Source organism: Equus caballus, chromosome 1, assembly GCF_041296265.1.
Source record: "Equus caballus isolate H_3958 breed thoroughbred chromosome 1, TB-T2T, whole genome shotgun sequence".
Taxonomy (NCBI): Eukaryota; Metazoa; Chordata; class Mammalia; order Perissodactyla; family Equidae; genus Equus; species Equus caballus.
In genome coordinates, this window is record NC_091684.1 from 2,008,623 (window position 1) to 2,028,383 (window position 19,761).

Genomic DNA, 19,761 nt, shown 5'->3' on the forward strand with positions numbered 1-19,761 from the left:
AAGACAGAATACCCTCTAAACCCGGGCAGACTGAAAGAAGCCGGATATCAAAGAGCATATTCTGCAGGGCTCCAGTCATGTGCAGTTCTGGAAAGGCGCACACACCTGCGGTGAAGGAACTCAGACCCGGGGAGAGGTGAGGGGAGGGGTGGAGGGAGGGGCAGGAGAGGACTTGGTGGGTGACGGAAGGGCCCCACCTCGACGGGACGAGGGGAGGGAACTGAGAAGGCTGCACACCAGGACGACGCCTCTCACCGGTACAGGTCACACCTTGGGCAGGCAGACAGACCGAGCACACTGGGGACCTGCGGCTGGGGCAGACACGTCCACAGGCCCAGTGCACAGGAAGCACCCGGCCGGGCTGTGCTCTGGGCCCCGAGCTCTGGCCCTCCCACACCAGCGTCCAACCCTGAGTCTGATCTGGGTCACAATCTCCGCACATCACTGTAGCACCCCGGGCCAGATGCTCCCCTGTCCTCAGCCAGAGAAAAGAACTGAGAGTAATAACAGAGCCTGGCCCTTGGTCAAGATGCCTCAGGACTGGCCAACGGGTCGCACTGCTCACAGCACAGGCGTACCCCTCAGCACTCCCTGAGCATCCCGGCCAGTCCCACAGCCCAGTCCCCTCCTGGTACTCGCTGCCCCGCCAGAACAAGGTCCACCAAGATCCTGTCTCAGGGTGTGCTCTGGGCACCCCAAATAAGGCATGAATATTTACTGACCTAGAAGCTGGGGTGTACTCCTGCCTCCGTGGAATGAGAGTAAAAAATGATATGGGATGTTGGGAGACCTGGTGCAACAGAGAAGAGTAATACCCGCAGGCGCAGGAGAGGGAATGAGAAGAAGGGGCTGCAGTTTTAAAGGAGGCAGTCAGCTAAAGCCTCCCAGCCTGCATGATCCAAGAGAGCAAGTGAACAGACACGCAAGGAGAAGACGGTCAGTCGGAGGGAACAGCATGTGCCAAGGTCCTGAGGCAGGAAGAACAAGGAGGGAGCTCATGCAGGACCTTGGAGGCCTCAGTGAGCATCTGGCTCATGAACAGGCTGCTCAGTGGCCAGGAGGCAGGAAGGATGCAGGCGAAGAAGCAGACCAGGAGGAAGCCACTGCAGCCAGCCAGGGAGACTAGAGAGGCCTGCCAGGGTGGCAGCAGGGACAGGAGCAAAGATACTCTGAAGGTAGTGGTGACAGCACTTGCCGACGTGGGATGCAAGACAAGAGAGGCAGAGAAGAGCAGAGCAAATTCCGAGATTGAGGCCCGAGCTGGGAGCTCCATCAGCAGGAGGGAGTCAGGGACGCAGGACTGGTGTGGGGGCAGGGGACAGAGAAGTTCAGCCTGAGAGACATCCAGGGGAGGCTGGCAGCTGGGACCACGCATCTGGAAAGGAGGCCCAGCCTCGAAATGAACACCCGGGAAGTGGGGAGCACCTGTAGATGGGATCTGCAGACCCAGGACGAGTGCAGCCACAGCAAGAGCGGAGCTAGAAAACAGACGGGACCCATGGGTTGGAATGCGGAAGACTGGGGGTCTCAGAGGAAAACACGTGTTTCTCAATGACCAGCGCCACCCCAGAATATGGAGCGGTGACATCAGGCCTCACAAGGTCCCCGTGCCCTGGGCACCATCTCGTCCAAGGCCCCTCCTGCAGCAGCAGGCCGCCTCGGTCCCCAGTCTTGCCTGTCCCACACACCACATCAGCACAATCGGACGGCATGTGGCGGTTGCGTCTGCCTTCTCTCCAGGACAGGTTACAAACAAAGCCACTGGGAACACCCACTTCAGGCTTCTGTGTAAACACACATTTTCACATCAACGGGGTACAGGGTGGGGTTCTTGGGTCCCGTGGTGAGTCTAAGTTGAACTTTATAAAAATGGACAGACCATTTTCCAAAGTGGCCACACCACTCTGGATGCCCAGCAGCAGGATGTGAGGGTGCCACGTGCACCGTGTCCTTGTCAGCCCTGGGTATCGTCAGGGTTTTCACACTTTGTTTTGTTAATTTTAGCCCATCTAATGGACAGAGCTGATATCTCATGTGATTCTAATTTGCATTTCCCGTAGGACAGTGATGTTGAGCAGCTTTTCACATGCTTACTTATCACTTGTGTATCTTCTTTGGTAAAGTGTCTGTTCAAATCTTTTGCTCATTTTCAACTGGGTTCTTTAATTTCTTATTACCGACTTGAGAGTTCCTTACATATTCTAGATACAAGTCCTTCATCAGATATGCAACTTGCAAACATTCCCCCCACGTCCTCATCTGCAACATGTCTTTCAACAGTGTCTTACAAAGAGCAGAAGTTCCTAATTATAAGTTCTAATTTATCAATGTTTTTCTTTTATGAATTGTGCTTTTGGTATTCTAACAAATCTTTGCTTATGGATGTCCAATTATTCCAGCACCATTTGTTGCGAGGCTGACCTCTCCCTAACGAGTGACTTTCACCTCTGTCAAGCCCTGGCCACACCTGTGGGTCTATTCCCACATCTCTTCGTTCCCCTCATCTAGATCTCTGTCCTGCCAAAAGCACAGTCTCGACTGCCGTAGCTTCACGGACGTATTGAGATCAGAAAGTGTGACTCCTTAAATTTGACTGGGGTTTTTTCAAAACTGTTTTGGCTATTCTAGTTCGTCTGCTTTACCATATAAATTTCAGAACCATCTTGCAGTCTTCCACCCAAACATCCTGCAGAGACTGACTGGAACGTGAGTGAACGTGTTAACACAGTTTAGTCTTCCCACCATGAACATGGCATAGCTCTTTCTTTACATCCTCTCGGATTCCTTTCATCAGTGTTTCATAGTCTTCAGTGTAGAGATATCAACATATTTCATTAGATTTATACGCAAGTATTTCATTTTAGTGCTATTGTAAATATTATTTCTTAAGTTTCCAACTGTTCATAGGTAATATAAAGAAGATGTTTTCAAACGGAACTTCTATGTTGCAAACTAAATAAATTCACTTACATTAATAAAGTTTTGTGGATTCCTCATGATTTTCTAAACACCTAGGCATGACTTCTGCCAACAGAGAGAGTTTTTATTTCTTCCTTTCACATCTGTGTGACTATTTCCTTTGTTGTCCCATTGCACTGGCTACGACCATCGGTACCATGTGAACAGAGAGGCAAGACAGGCATCCTTGCTCTACTCCCAGCCTGCAGAGCACCCCGCCTCTCACCGCTAACTACGCTGTTGGCCGTGGGGTCTCTGCAGATGCTCTTTAAAGGGTTAAGGCCCCTTCTATCCCTAGTTGGCTGGGAGTTTTTATCAGAAATGTTTATAGAATTTTGTCAGACACTTTTTCCTGCATCTGCTGAGGTGATCATATGGTTTTTCTTCTTCAATCAGTTAACATGGTAAACTCTATTTATTAACTTTTGAGTGTTAAGCCAGGCTTGCATCCCGTGGCCATGAGGCATTAACTTTTTGATATACTGATACATGCTTACGTGTGTATCACATATGTTTATATATAGGTGTGGGTTTATATTTGACTTGCTAAAGTTTTATGAATTTTTGCACTTATGTCATGGGGGATACTGACCTGTATTTTTACCACGCAGTGCCTCTGTCTGCCTTTGATGACAGGGTGCTGCCGGCGTCACAGGATGAGTTAGGAAGTATCACCTGTGCTTCAATCTTCTTGAAAAGCTTCTGTAGAACTGTTGTTTCTTGAGTGAATGTTTGATAGAATTCACCAGTGAAACCATCTGGTTCTGGAGGGTTTCTTGTGGGAAAGTTGAGCAAATCTTACTTTAATAGATAGAAGGCTACTGAGCTCATTTATTTCCTCTCAACTAAGCTTTGATACCCTGCTTTTCAAAAAATATGTTCCTTTCATATGTTTCCAAATCTATTGGCATAAAGTTGTTCATGAGATTCCCCTTACTATCTTCTTAATGTCAGAAGGATTTTAGTGATGATGCCCCATGTCAAATTTCTGAAATTGGTCATTTTTGTCCTCTACCTTCAGAAATTACATTTAAAGGAGCAAAGTAAACCCAAAGTAATCAAAAGTAAGAAAAAAATAAATAAAAAGCAGAAATCAGTGAAGGAGAAAAGAGAAAAACAGACACAACCAATAAAACCAAAAGCAGGTTCACCAAGATCAATAAAACTGATCCTCTAGCCATACTCTTGACGGATTTTTCTCATTATGGGTCCTATCTTCCTGCTTCTTTGACTGCCCGGTAATTTTTGATTGGATGCAAACAATAAAACCGTGACTTTTACCCTGTTGGATACCAGCCTGGAAGTGCTCTCCGGGGCGCAAACCAGGCCAACGACAGGGCTTCCCTCTCCTCCCCTCTCCCGGACGTCACTGCCCTGGATGCATGGCCTGTTGTCTGATCTCTGAAAACCCCTGTTTTGTAGAGGCTTTCTGGGGTTAATTTGTTTAAGGCAGGAGGGTAAACTTGGCACCTGGTTCCTCCAAGTCAGTTGGAAGCAGATTTGCTCATCACCATATTTTTTAAATTACTCTCAGGAGAAAAAAGTGAAAAGACTTTAAAATGAGCAAAAAAGACTAGAAAGTGCCTGTTCGGCTCACCAATGTGGGTGATTTCTACCTCCACTTAGGCTCACCAATGTGGGTGATTTCTACCTCCACTTATCGCAGAGCTATCGCAGAGCTATTCCACAATTCTGTGAATTCTAAAAACAGATAGCGATGCAAATGGTCCTTGACCACAGGGAAGCTCAGTGTCGGTGGAATGCAACTGATTATTGGCCAGGTTTACATCTATTATGCAAACGCACACAGCACTGCTGAGGGGAGAATCCATTTGTTTGCCGTTTGTTTTCTTCTTTGAACCAATTCTAACTTATTGGTTCTCTCGTTAATAAACAAAAATATTTATCTCACCAAACAATCTTCGATGCTTGCTTATTTTATATTTGCGTGTGAGCCAACACTATATCTGTTTTTAAATTTATCCACAGCATGACTACAAACAAACTGGAAACAACCTAAGAGTCCATCCAGAGAAAAATGACGGCCTACCCATTTAATGAAATACTCTGAAGCCATTAAAACAGATAGCTTATATTAATTTATACAGAAAGATTTTCCGGTCTACCAAAAGAAGAGTAAGCTGCAAAACGACACTTATCTGTGACCGGCTAAGGAAGAATTACCTTTTCCTCCATCCACGCAGACGGCCAGACACGCGGGTGCACTCCTCAAACTAAAGGCAGGACAGCGTGGGGGAGATTCATTTATAAATACTTTTCTGCTTTGTGTAATTTCCCGAGTATTATTCAACAAAGAACCGCTAAGCACAGCCACGCGTCAGACACTCCTGGGTGCTCAGCATTCGGCAATGAGCAAGACAGGTCCCTGCCCCAAGAGCTGACAGGCAACACACCACCTTTGTAAATGGGGAAAAGGTTCAAATTAACTTCCTAGAACCTTGCCCGCAGTTTGAGGAACTAAGGTTAGACATGACCAACCGAAGCAGAATGGCTGCTCCCACCCTGCCTTCGGGCCTTGCTGCGGCCTCCCCGAGAGCTGTCCTGGGGACCCCATGAAAGGGCCCTGCACCCCAGCCGCCCATGGCTTGCCTCCTTCCCAGTGCCAGCCCCTGGGCCACGCTGGGTGTGTCCGGCGTCTCCGCAGTGCAGTGGAAGCTCCTGAGGGCAGGGGCATCTGGCCCTTGCACTGCTGGCCCCCAGCACCTGGAAAGGCAGCTGGCACTTCCCAAGCCACGGCCCCTTCCTCTGCAGATAAGGGCACTCATCCCATCATGGGCCCCAGCCTCATCACCTCTTCTGAACCTGGTGACCTTCACAGGTGCCACCTCCAATACCACCACGCTGGGGATGAGGCTCCAGCATACGGACTTCGGGGACACAAGATTCAGTCCCACAGGTGTGCAGCTTGTGCTTCCAGTGGGAGGGAGAAGTAAGTAAGTAACCACCAGTACCGAATGCAAGCTCAGAGCGAGATGAAGCCATGAAGCACACTAAGACCTGGGGGGAGGCCAAGAGGGTGACCAGGAGGGGCCTCCCCAAGGGGCAGCAAGGACAAGGACACGGACGGAGGGCACATCCAGGGAAGAGCAAGCGCCAAGGCCCGAAACACCAAGTATGTCTGGGGACGCAGGATGGCCAGAGGGACAAAGCAGAGCCAGAGGGAGGCAGTGGGCAGGCAGGCAGGCCCACAGACCCCAGCTCGCACACCTGAGACAGGGAGCAGGAGAGCAACACGACCTGAGTCCCGTTTCCAGAGAGCGGCTGCTACTGCCGGAGAAGGGCCTGGCAACGTGGCCGGGCCCCGGGGAGGTCCTGGATGGGCTGTGAAGAGGGCGCACGAGCTGTGCTGGTGGCCTGGCGGGTGAGAGGCGGGCCCGATCCTGCACTTGGGGCCTGGGCACCCCAACACACGGAAGACCGTGGGGTCATGGCGATGGGTCCAGGAGCCTGACACTTGGAAGAGGTCAGAGCTGGGACGGGAGGGCAGGACAGGACAGGGGCGCCAGCTGGGGTGACACCAGGATCTGCATCTTCTGCAAGGCTGACCACCCGGCCTGACGCCAGGACAGAACACGTGAGAAGGCCTCAGAGCTCATCAGGACTAACGATGGAAACGAAAACGTTTCCTCCTGCCTCCTGCGTTTTCACAGTGATCAAGTTTACAGGAAACAAAAGTTATTCCAAGGGTTCTAAGGAGCATGAAGCTCATACTCAATTCTGTTTATAAAGGCAGTGTGTTAAAGGCGACTCTGAAAAATAAAATAACTGCATAATAGAAACTAGGATTAAAAAAGAAAAGAAAAGAAAAGGATAGCAGCAGCCGCTCAGCGCCCCTGGGCCATGGGCCCGGCGAGCAGTGGTCAGAGGCGGTTACGTCAGCCCTTGCTCGGGGCGGCGCCCACTCGCTCTCCACTCAGGCCAGCCGTTGAGCCACGGTCAGCCGGATGATCACCTCATCCAGCAAGTCAGCCCAAAAAAGTGTCGGAGGGGCAACTGTGTTCAAATCTTACTCTTAATGAATTGTCACTGAAAATTCTCTAAGTGTCACTGAAATTTCTTCCTTCCAAAGAGGCTTCTGCTTACGAACCAGGAAAAGCCGCATCCGTCACAAAGCACCCATCGTGCTGTCTCCTCTTCTCTTTGTAAAGGCTTAGCGCTCCAGGAAGGACACCAGGTGCTCTGGAAACGGGCCTCAAGCAAAGTGCCAGCTGCCTGCCCTGTCGGGTTCTGGGTTCCAGAAACAGCCCGACACGCACGTGTGCAGCGAGGAGGCTCAGAAAGGAGGGACATGGCTGTGGGCTGGTTTTCCGGGGGTCCAAGTTCACAAAGAGTAGAGCCGCCGTGCTCTGACTCATTCTCAGACCACTGGCTACCCGACCGTCGGAAACACACCAGTGACTCTAGTCCTCGGCAAAGTCGAAGGAGAGGAAGGTGGGAGTGTGCTCTGAGACCCAGAACAGGGCCTGCCAAGTCGGGGTCTCATTGCCTGCTCCCCACAACTGCCCCCGTCACCGAGGACGGCCCCCGCACATGGGCAGGCTTCATGCATGCTCCCTTGGGACCCTCACTGCCAGGACCCCTCCCAGCCCGGAGCCAGGCCAGCTGCCCACTCGCCCCTCCAGGTGTGTCCCCGACGAATCTCAGACTCGTGCTCAGCACACACCCTCCCAGGCCCTGCTTTGAAAAGCAAACAAACAAACAAAAGCTGCAAATTCACACCGCAGCTGTTCTGGCCAAAACCAACACAGACACGGAGAGAGCTGGACGGGGCTCCAGCCAGACATGGGGCCTCTCACTCCATGGCCGCGGGAAGAGGGAGCCCCAGAGCGCATCTGACCCCCGAAGGCACCAGGAGGGGAACCTCGCCCTCCCCCCGCTGGCAAGCTGCACTCGTGGAGCTGATACACCATAGCTCCGCCAGCCTGGGCTTCAGCCAGGGGTCCCTGACGTCAGGTTTCTACTGGGCAGGGCAGCATGTGGGGAGCAAGGGCTCAGAACCCACCAGTGATGTGGAACCGAGCCCCACCCTACTGCCAGAGACCCTCCCTCTGATGACCTCTTGCCTGCCCTATCCCAAAGGATGCTCCTTCCAGAACCTTCCTGATGCCTCCTCCTCCTAGGCCTTTCATCCCAGCCAAGAACCTGGCAGGATGCCTGGCAGACAGTCCATGTTGGACGGGGAGGGAAGGACACCACCTCCAAACACCCCAGGCGGACACCTTCCGGTGAGGGACAGGAAGACCTGCCCCACGGCTCTCCCCTCCAGGTCCCACTGTCATCTCCAGAACGGGAGCAGGACCCGCCATCGCCCTACCACTGGCCCTGAGCATCTAGTAGGACATGGATGGCTCAGCACCGGTAGACCCAACACATGGTGGCCCCTCAATGCCCAGCGTGGACTGCAGGAGCCCAAGCAGCTCACTGGCCCATTTTCATCCACCTGTGCTCAGGTTCCCTAGCCCAGAGCCAGCACCTTTCAGGGGACAGTCAGGACACAGCACCACCCAAAGTGTACCCACCACAGTGCCACCCCCTCAGCCCCTTGGGTCTCAACCCACCAGGCCCTGAGGTCGGGAGGAAGGGAGGCCCAGAGGCCACTTCCCAATATCTGCTACTGCCTCCTGCTCACAAAACACATCTGCTGGGCTCAGCAGAGCTGCAGGAGGACAGGGCGAGAGGGGTGCAAGGGGGACGGTGGGACGCAGTGGGGACAAGGAGGACGCAGAGGCACAGTTCCCCACAGCCCTTCCCCCACTGTCGCAAGGGCCTTGGTGGCCGGGCCCTGCCTCACCCCACGCTGTCTCTACCCTGCACTACCCTCTGGGCTGCGGCCACACTCGCCTCCTGATAGCCCACAGCCACCCGGCCACCCCGGCCAAATTGGATGCCCTTGGCTGCTCAGCCCTTCCCATCCACCATGCCTCAGTCTAAACATCCCCTCCTCAGAGTGGCCTCTCAAACACCCTACCTGGGGTCCAACATGCACGCATACACACACGCACAACCTGGACCCAGGCTACAGCCTTGCAGGTCCTGAGCTGGTCTTGGTTGTGCTGACCATGCGTCTCCTCGTGGAACACAGGCTCCGGGAGCAGCACCCTCCATCCGCCTCTCAGAGCTGCACCCCAGCACCCAGAGCAGAACCCACCTCGACCCAGGGGCTCACTCAACATCTGCTCAGACACGCTGGAGTCTGCACCTCATCCTGACGGCACCTCCCCTGGCCCAGTCACCCACACGTCCTGCCAGAGTGCACAGCAGCCCCTCTGCGTGGCCTGACCACCTTCACACTGCGACCACAGGACCCTCTCGACAGGTTCCCGGAATCCCAGCCGAAAGGAGGGGAGCCTGAAAAGGGACCTGAAGGAGGAACTCGACTGAGGGTGAAGTAGAAATGTGACACCTGTTACAGTCGGCACCGTGACAGTGCCAGTCTGCATGCTGCACAGACAAGACGGGATTTCCACAGGAATAAATATTATCGCATAAGCAATCCAGCTCAAAGAACACGCTGGCTCAAGCAGTTCTTACCTGATAAAATTCCCGAAGCCAGTTCTTCTGCAGGTTTTCTGGCTGTAAATTAAGAAGAAAGAAAAGACAGTCAGATGACCATTGACACAGCACCAAACACACCTGATCGTTGTGGGAGCTGGGGTGTGCACACAAGGGGGTCACCCCACTCTGCACGGGGAGCCTCTCCCTCCACATGAGGGGACCCCGCTCTGCATGGAGGGCCTGATCTGCAGCCTCCCCTGCAAACCTCGCCCGCCAAAGGGCAGGCCCCACAGCGCCCGGCATCCATGCTCAACCTGCAGCCCTGCCCAGTCCCCCACGGCAGTCACAGGGAGGAGCTCAGGCGGGGTGTCTGCTGCAGGATGGCGGAGGGCAGACCCAGCCAGCTGGCCAAGGAGCAGCCTTTGTCCACACGGCCATGGCGGGACTGTGCGCGCTGCCACCTCAGGGCTGGCTTCAAGAACCAGGCAGAGCAGAGAGGATGTTCTGGACGCCCAGGAAGAGCCAGCAAAGAGCCCACAAAGCAAGAAATGAGATGTCTTCACATGCATCCCTGCTGGGGGTCCTGGACCACCAGACAGCCGGCCAAGGGGGCGCACGGCCCCACCAAACCCAGCCGTGGACGAGGCGCCAAGAGGAAACCGCAGCCCTGGACATGGACATGGGACTGCTCAGGAAGAGCACGCTTTAAAACGAGGGCCCCGCAGCCGGACTCAAGTGCGATGGGTGCAGCGTCAGACCTGGAGGTGAGAACCCTGGGGCCTGCGCTCACGCGCCTCACCGCACACTTGAAAACTGTAAGAATGACAGATCCAGCGTTGTGTGTCTTCACCATGACCCAAAACAAAACCAGCCAGCGCCCCTTGGGACTCAGGCCCCTGCTCAGACCACAGGCCCGACCAGAGCAGAGCTCCGACGCCGTGGCGTGGAGCCCGGGGACCAGGCTGAGCACGGCGGCAAAGGCACCACCCACAGGCCGCAGGGCACCAGCATCGGGAGGCCGCCCACAGGCGCTTAGGCCTTGTGTCAGCTGACACTTCTCAGTGGCCTGATGAGCAGGAAGACTGAACTTCAAATAAATTAACGAAGGAAGAAAAAAACCCCGCTGTGAAACAAGAGCCTACAGACCATAGGAGAGAGTGGAGGACCCTGGAGATCCACCCACAGAGATGGAGGCCAGGGTCCAGCCAGCTGTGGGGCCTTCCGCTCACCAAGACCGAGTTCGGGAGCCAGGCCCAGTGCAGGCCACCCCCACCCAGCGGGCCCCGGCCCACCTCCCGCTCACTGGAGGGGGGTGCTGCACCCACCCCATCACCCTCCCAGGTGAGCAAAGAAGAGATGGCCACAAAAGACAAGTGACCAATTAAAACTGGGCAGAGCGTGTGAACAGAATGACCAATAAGCACACGGAAAGATGCTGAACATTGTTAGCTGTCAGGGAAACACAAATCAAGCCACAGAGAGATACCACTGCACACCCATGCGGACGGCTGAAATCCAGGAGAATGCCAGCAAGTCTGGCGAGGATGTGGAGAAACTGGAGCCCTGAGACAGGCTGAGGGATGTAACGCTGCAGCCTCTGTGGAACGGTCCTTAAAATGCTAAACACGGAGTCACCACACGACCCCGCAGCTCCCCTCCCAGGTGTGAGCCCCGGAGAAACGGAAACACGTCCACACAGAAGCTGTACACGAACGCCCACAGTCTCAGGAGCCGAGAGGGAAACAGTCCGGATGCCCACCCCTGGGTGAGTGGACAAACTGTGGTCTATCCAGACAACGAACACTATTCAGCCCTGAACAGGAAGTCCCAGAAGCAGCCCGCAGGAGGGCGGACCGTGACTTCCTGTCCTGCTGTGCTCCGGGAGCCCCAGCCACGTGAGTGTGGCAAGGTGGGCCCACGACGGGGCTGCAGGGGCAGGTGCGAATACACTGCGCCCGCCGCGCTCAGGGATGAGGCAAAGCCGACTCAGGCGGCATCAGCAGTCACCTCTGCAGCTTGCTCCCCATGGGCCCGCCCAGCACCCGGCTCCTCTGTGCCAGCCCCGTCTCCTGCCTCCCACTCGCACGAGAACACGTAGGTGGTAATGCCTGCCTCCCTGCGTGACCCTGGACTGCGATGACCAGGGACCAATGCAGGGACAACGGGGATGGGCGTGAAGACTTAGTGTGCCTGTGTGTCCTTGTGACAGCAGCCACACGCATTCCCTCCTCTGTGTCCTGGGTGCAGAGGCTGGACAGACCCCGACAAATGGTGGGTCAGCCAGCACGGCAGGCCTGTGTTCAGGTCCCGACAGGGAGCACCCTGCACCACCACGGCACTCCTCCACCCGGTCCTGGCGCCCCTGCAGGCCGCTCCTACTGTCCTCTGGCAAGCAGAACCCCTGAGTCAGGCCTTCTACAACATGCCCCCAGCACAAGCAGGCACACACCCACGTGTGCAAACACCCCCGCCACCGCCTGCCACGGCCACCCACCCTGCCCAGGCCCAGCCTTGGAGCAATGGAGACCACGGCCCGCAGCAGGGAGCCAGAGCCTCTGAGGCCAGCAGCCTGCCAACCCAAAACCACCACTGCACGGGCCTGCTCTCCCTGCTGTCACCGACCCGCACCACCGCCTGGGAAGGAAAGGAGGGACAATGGTCGCAAGGCCCAAGTGAGGACAGCCTGGCTCTGATGCCGCCAAGAAGCCGTCAATTCACACTGACCAGCACGTGTCCCTCTGATCTGCTCACATGGCCTTCAGCCCCACATCCAGCTCTAGCCGCCGTGAGTAATGACAGCTCCCTGTCCCGTTTGCAAAATGGATCAGGACCTCGAGCGAGGCTGCCGAGAGCCTGCACGGCCCGTCTCACAGCCTGGCCCACGTCGCCTGGGGCAGGCACAGCCCTGGGCGCCCGCTGGAGGCCGTCCGCCCGGCTGACCCTCTGGAGGCCAGCAGACGCACATGTGGAAACCAACAGTGGGACACAGTCGGTCACAGTCTGGAAGTGGCTTTGGGATTTTACGTTCCTCTAGCCCAATTCTTGGTCACTCTCTCATCTAAATCACTAACAGGACTTTCAGCCCACTCTGACTGGGGATCCACTGAAACAATAAAACCAAACAGTCCTAATAAAAGTGCTTTAAACAAAGATACGTCTGTATTTGTTTACTGTTTAGAAAGAGGCCACTCAAAGGCTGGGGAATAATTAAACTGCAGATCTAAATAAACGACAGAGGAGCCAAAAACACTTAGAGGAAGGAAGAGAAGAAATCTACTGAAAAGGGACGAGGTTCTCAGGAGCCCTGGCCGCCCCCTGCTTGTCGGGTCACTGTGGCCACGGTGACCGCCACGATGCCCGTCCCAGGCCATTCCCTGGGCAGCATTTCTTCCACTCGTGGGCAGGTCTGCCTGGCTGACCGCCAGCTCCTCCAGAGCACGTTGTGTGCCTGGCCCCACAGCCCCTCCAGCCCACCCCTCCCCAGTCCTCCCTGCAGGTTTGTGCTCACTTCCCCAACCTCCACACATGGGACGTCCCTTTCCTACCCTGAGACAGCCCGAGGATGTCGCCTCCAGGAAGCCCTCCACAACCTGGAGACTCGGTTGGCCTGTGGCGGGGCAGCGCCACGAGCACCAGATGCCCCTGGACTGCGGACAGCTCTCTGCTCCCTCTCTCATGCACTCGCAGCCCCTCCTCTCCTCCGCCAACCACAGCTCATTCTTGCCTTCCTCACCTGCAGAGGCTAAAGCACGGAGGCTTCTCTCTCCCCCACATCCGACCACCATCCCCCTGCCGCCTCTGCCCTGAAGCAGGGGCACACTCACCTCCCCTCGCCTTCTGCGGTCCCTCTGCTATGGCCCTGGTCCACGCTCCCTCTGTCTCTTCCTGCCCCGCCCTGACTCTCTCTGGTCCATCCTCCACTCTGCACCAGAGCAACCCTCAGAAAACCTAATGGCTCAACCCTGCAATGCATTCCTGCCTCCCTCATGGCCTGAACTCGTGACCTCTCTGCCCTCTCCTTGCCTTGCTTTGCTCTGGGAGGCTGACCTCCTTCCATTCTCAGGCCTCAGGGCCTTTGCACTTGTTCTTCCCGCAGATTCTCATGGCCCCATGCCTTCACTGCTCTCAGGTCCATCTCCTCAGTCAGTCCTGTTTTCCTCGGTCACCGGGCGCCCCCAGCCCTGGAAGGTGGGTCCCTAACCCCAGCCTCTTTCTACCCTGAGCTGTAAGCTGCATCAGACTCTCTCTCTGTCTTTCCTCAAGGACCATCACCAGGAGAGGAACGTTTCATTTCCCAGCCACACACTACTGTGTACGGTATACAAGGAGGATGACGTTAAGGTCAAGAGGACAGTAAGAACTTTCCAAACCACTGGGGCAGAGAGGGTAAACAAAGTTGGATCAAGACATCTCTTTTCCCCAAAACCTAACACAACAATAAGGGGCTGGGGGCAGTGAGGGACTCTCCAGTAGCAACACGACAAGGAAAGAGGCCCAACCTCATGCCTCATCCTGGAAAAGTCATGGCCAAGGGAAGAAGAAAGCTCCCAGGAAGGACTCGGACGACCCCGACAGTGCGGGACCACAGGAGCCGCGCATCCCTGGGGACGGGGGTCGAAAGGGAGACAGAAAGAGAGTCCCTGACACAGAAGAACTGGCCAGCTTAGAAAGGGAAGAGCATTCGGAGAAAAGTGACGTGAAAAGATGGGCAGCAACAAGCCCGTCAGTGCAGAGTAAGGGGACCAAGAACTGGGCGGGCACTGGCAGAGCTCCACGCGATGACCGGCACCCAGAGCCAGGGTCCGCGGGAGCACGGGAGCAGCACTGTGCCATGTACACACGGACGCGGACTGGACAGCGAGGCAGACTGGCCAAACGGAGCGTGAACGTGAGGACCTGGACAGCGTGCAAACAACGAGGGCGACAGGACCAGGAGGTGGCCGGGGGACTGCATGGGAGCAGCGACGGCTGCGGACGCAGGAGCTCACAGGCACGCTCTAAATTCAGAATGCACCTGTAAGCTCCAAATTCTTTAAGTTTTTAAAAAGTTTCCGTATCCTTAGAGAAAATTTACAGATATCTTATTTTTTGTACCAATAAAACATTTTTCTCCAGTCCAGAAGTTCCTTCAGTTTCAATTCAGTATTTTTTCTGCTGAAAATTCCCACAGAATTAAATCTGCCCATGTGATGTAGGAGGGCAGACACTGGGCAATCCCTTTGTGGCTCGGCCGCCCTCCTCACCGGAGACCCCCCTGCGTGGACGGCCTCTGGGAGGACAGTGCCACGTGGACAGCGACCCCTTCCAGTGGCACTGGGGTGACTCGTACTTTTCTATAAGGCCTATTCTTTAATTATTCACCAAATAATTCCATTTCAGTAGAAAGCATGAAGGAATTGAGACTCGCTTTTTGGCGGGTGTGTCTCACGCCCCTAACAGAGAGCATCCAAAGCAGAGAAGGCCAGGGTGCCAGAGGCACGACGCACAGACTCCCCCGGAAGACATGCGGCACCCCTTCAGTCCCAGGACGTGACGCCGTCAGCAGAAGATACGGAGACATCTCATACTGCTGTGGGCAAAGGTGCTAATCGACAAGGAGTACCAGGACAACCAACTAAGTATTTTTAAAATGCTATATTAGATCCTTTATTTTGCAAACAAAATAAACTCTAGATGACTTCAGAAGACAAACACAAAAACTTGAAACCACAAAAAAATCATTAGAAAATATAAGCAAATAGCTGTCCTCATGGAAGAAAGAAGGCCTTTCTAGATCAAAAAGCAAAGAAAGGAACCCAAGGAGAAAATGCCTGTAGACGTCGACACTCAAAATCGAAACTGCCCAGAGCCGGCACCATTGTCAGTGGTGGAAAGCTGAAAGCCGGTCCTCCAAGAACGCGAACAGTCAAGGGTGCCGCTCTGACGACACCTGCTCAACACGGTCCCGGGAGTTATAGCGGAGCAATTAGGGAAGGAAAAGAAAGAAAAGACATCCAGATTGGAAAGGAAAGAGTAAAACTGTCTCTATTCACAGATGACATGATCTTACATGTAAAAAACCCTAAAGATTCCACACAAAAAACTCTTAGAATAAATGAATTCGGCAAAGCGGTAGGACCTAAAATCAACAGACAAAAGTCAGTGGCGTTTCTATACACTAACAAAGAAAAAGCTAAAGAGAAAATGAAGACAATTTCATTTACAACAGCATCAAAAAGAAGAAAATATTTAGGAATAAAAATAAGCAAGGAGGCAAAAAACTTGTACTCTGAAGACTACAAAACACTGCTGAAAGAAATTAAATCAAAAAACAGAAAGACATCCCCTGTTCACGGATTGGAAGACTCAACATTGTTTAGATGTCAACGCTACCCAAAGCAATCTACAGATTCCACGAAATCCCTACCAAATCCCAACTACTGTTTTTGCAGAAACAGAAAAACCCATCCTAAAATTCGCATGGATTCCCAAGGCATGCGAACCGCCAAAACAATCTTGAAAAGGAACAAATTGGAGGTCTCATACTTGCTGATTTCAAAACTTACTACAAAGTTACAATAATCAAAACAGGGTGGCATTGGCACAGACACACAGACCGATGGAACAGAACAGACAGTCCAGAAATAAACTATCACATACATGGTCAAATGATTTTTGACAAGGGTGCCAAGACCATTTAATTGGGAAAAGACAATCATTTCAGCAAATGTTGGGAAAACTAAAAATCCACATGCAAATGAATGAAGTTGGACCCTTACTTAGAACCAAATACAAAAATTAACTCGACATGCAACAAAGACCTAAACATAAGACCTAAATCTATACAACTCTTAGAAGAAAACACAGGGAGAGAGCTTCATGACACTGGATTTGGCAATGACTCCTTGGATATGACACCAAAAGCACAGGGAACAAAAGAAAAGATAAACTGGGCTACATCAAAATCGAAAACGTTTGTGCATCAAAAGACACTACTGGGGCCGGCCCAGCGGCATAGGGGTTAAGTCTGTGCACTCCGCTTCAGCAGCCCAGGGTTCATGGGTTCAGATCCTAGGCGTGGACCAACACACCACTCATTAAGCCAGGCTGTGGTGGCATCCCATATACAAAATAGAAGACTGGGACAGATGTTAGCTAAGGGACAATCTTCCTCAAGCAAAAAAAGGAAGACTGGCAACAGATGTTAGCTCAGGACCAATCTTCCTCACCAAAAAAAAAAAAAGACACTACCGATACAGTGAAAAGACAACTCTCAGAATGTAAGAAAATACTGGCAAATCATACATCTGAGAAGAAGTTAATATCCAGAACGTATTAAACACACTCCTATGACTCAATAACAAGAGCCAACACTATTCAAAAATAGGCAAAGGACTTGAACAGACATTTCTCCAAAGAAGATACAAAAATGGCCAACAAGCACATGGAGACATGCTCACCATCTCTAGTCATTAAGGAAACGCAAATCAAAACCACCATGAGATACCACGCCACATCTATTATAAAAGAAAACACCAGAGAAAATAACAAGCATCGGAGAGGATGTGGAGGAATTGGAACCCTGTGCAGTGCACTGCTGGTGGGAATGTAAAATGGTGCAGCCGTTGTGGAAAACAGTATGGCAGGTGCTCAAAAGTTAAAAATAGAACTACCATATGATCCAGCAATTCCACTTCTGGGCACACATCCAGAGGAACTGAAAGCAGAAACTCAAACAGCTATTTGCACACCAACGTTCATGGCAGCGTCATTATTCACAATCAGCCAGAAGGTGGAAACAACCTAAGTGTCCACTGGCGGATGAACGAATAAACAAAATACGCTACATTAACAATGGAATATTATTCAGCCTTAAAACGGAAGGAAATTCTGACACATGCCATGACACGGATGAACCTTAACAACATGCTAAGTGCAGTAAGCCAGTCGCAAAGGGACAAATACTGTGTGACTCTACTCACCCGAGGTCCCTGGAGGGTCAGATTCACAGAGACAGAAAGGAGATGGGCCCAGGGACTGGGGGGACAACGCGGAGTCAGTGCTGAATGCGGACAGAGTTTCCGTTGAAAACACGAAACAGTTCTGGAGACGGATGGAGTGACGACTGTGCAACACTGTGAGTGTGCCTGATGCCACGGAATTGTACACTTGGTTAAAATGGTAACTTTTATATTATGTATATTTCACCACAATAAAAAAAAGGAAAGCAAATCTAAAGTAGCCAGCACTTAAGCAATGCAGCCACATGGCGGCCTCAGCTCATCTGTGCGCTTCTTCTAGGTACGTTACTGTACTTTACTCCTATTTTATTAAAAAAACGGCTGGGAAAATGTTAAAAATACTCATTCCTTCCAAATGTGGAATTCTATTTCTGGAAGTCAACCCTAAAAAAAAGTAATTCTAAATAGCAAGAAGGCTCTGTACACAAGAAGTTTGTAATAACGCCATTTATAAGGGAATTATAATTAGAATGCTCCAGAAGAGGATTAGACAAGGCTCACTGATGAGGAAAGGTACGCAGCACGTCCACTGAAGAAGTAAGAGGCAGACAGCAAAAACAAATGTGTGAGACCATAAAGAAGTTCCGGGTATAGATGGCGGTGATGTCATACAACACTGTAAACGTACATTTACAAATGCTTACAATGATAAGTATCATGTTAGGTATATTCCACCAAAAAAAACATCCATGAGGAGCACAGGTTAACACAGAAGCGGTTTATACCTCAACAGAGACGGACGGAGCACAGGATAAATCAGGCCCACACACAGGGCCCACCACCAAGGAGCAGACAGCACAGCCGTCTGCACAGGAGAGCTGCCCCACGCCTCCCTAAGGCAGGACAGGCCCCACAGGGCCGCGAGGACTGAAGCCCGGACCCCAGCACACTGTCACAGGCACTCCCTGGCGGCTAGCCACCTTGAACCCTCTCAACAGCCTCGTGAACAAGTTAGGAAAAAAGACTGAGGGAAAAACACCAAAATTTTAGCATGGTTTATCTGAGGCAATGTTATTTCTTTTTCTTTCACTTTCTTCACTTTTCATATGCTTATAATTACTCTGCATTACTTTCATATTTTTAACTCAATTTTAAAAGCTTGAGGAAGAGAAAAACAAGGAAAGCTTTCAGAACACTTTAGCCAGATTTTCCATAACCACTAGTTACTATAAGCAACAATAAAACGCGAAAGACAAACAGGGAGAACCATTTGCAATTTAGATGAAAGCTATTGGGCTATTCGCCTACTGCATAAAAAGCTGCTATGAAAACGCCAGAAAAAGACCAACCACTGAAACATGCCACACAACACACACCCCCGAACCACACACCACACCACACGCACACCTCACGTACACATCTGCTCAAAAACCGCCTGTGCTAGAGGCCACTGGACTGGAGAGTGCAGACTGCAGGATGCCTCCAGCAACACGGGAAGTTCTCTGATTCTAGATCAGTACTGCCCAGCAGAACTTGCTATGATGACAGAAATGTTCTCTATTTGTACTAGCCAAATTTGCACTTGAAATGTGGCTAGTGTGACTAAATGACTGAATTTTTAATTTTATTTAATTTTAATTGTTTAAACAGTCACACGTAGTTAGTGACTACATTATTGGATAGCACAGCTCTAGGCCACAGTAAAAGAGGGGAAACTTCAAAGTCTCTATTGTGAAACAAACAAAATATTGATATATAAACATGATACAGACAGCAAACACAAAAGGGAAAACTTCACACCATCTCATGACAGCTGTCAATGCAGACATCCAGATTAAAGAAGGCAGCAGTATGGTAAAAACTCACACACTGTAACCAAGTGGGCTATTCCACAAACACATGGATGGTTCAATATCAGGAAAGCCACTAATACAACTCACCATACTAACAAGGCTAAGAAAATCAAAAGACAGAGACTTCCAGTTACAGCTCCAACACACAAAGAGCTTGCAAGTTCTCAGCCCGGTCCTTACAAGGACTTTTCTTGCACCCATCAGAGAACGGCTAGCAAACCGCCACCCTGAAACCTGGAGAGACAGACAAATACACAGAGTCCCAGCCAAGACCTGCTCAGTGGGAAGAGAAGCTGCTGGAGCCATAACCTAGTAGGAAGATGTAAATGGTAACTTTGATGAAATGCTGGAAGCTGAGTGCAAACGTGCGAAAGTGAGAAACTGCTGGGGACCACAACCTTAAGGAGGGCTCCACATTCTTCTAGGTTTGACTTCTGGGCACCCACAGCAAAATCCCCTCCTGGCTCTGGCAGCGGGAGGGGAAGAGTAACCAC

The 19,761-nt window shown here is 52.0% G+C and overlaps 1 protein-coding gene across 2 annotated transcripts in view; it reads right to left on the reverse strand.

The window, feature by feature from the left end:
- Positions 1–19,761, reverse strand: part of INPP5A (inositol polyphosphate-5-phosphatase A) — a 235,267-nt gene that overhangs the window by 160,966 nt on the left and 54,540 nt on the right. For both annotated transcript variants that reach the window (XM_023636652.2, XM_023636663.2), the window contains exon 2: positions 9,511–9,552. In XM_023636652.2, the coding sequence (XP_023492420.1) occupies positions 9,511–9,552 (42 nt within the window). The remainder of the gene's footprint in view (positions 1–9,510; positions 9,553–19,761) is intronic.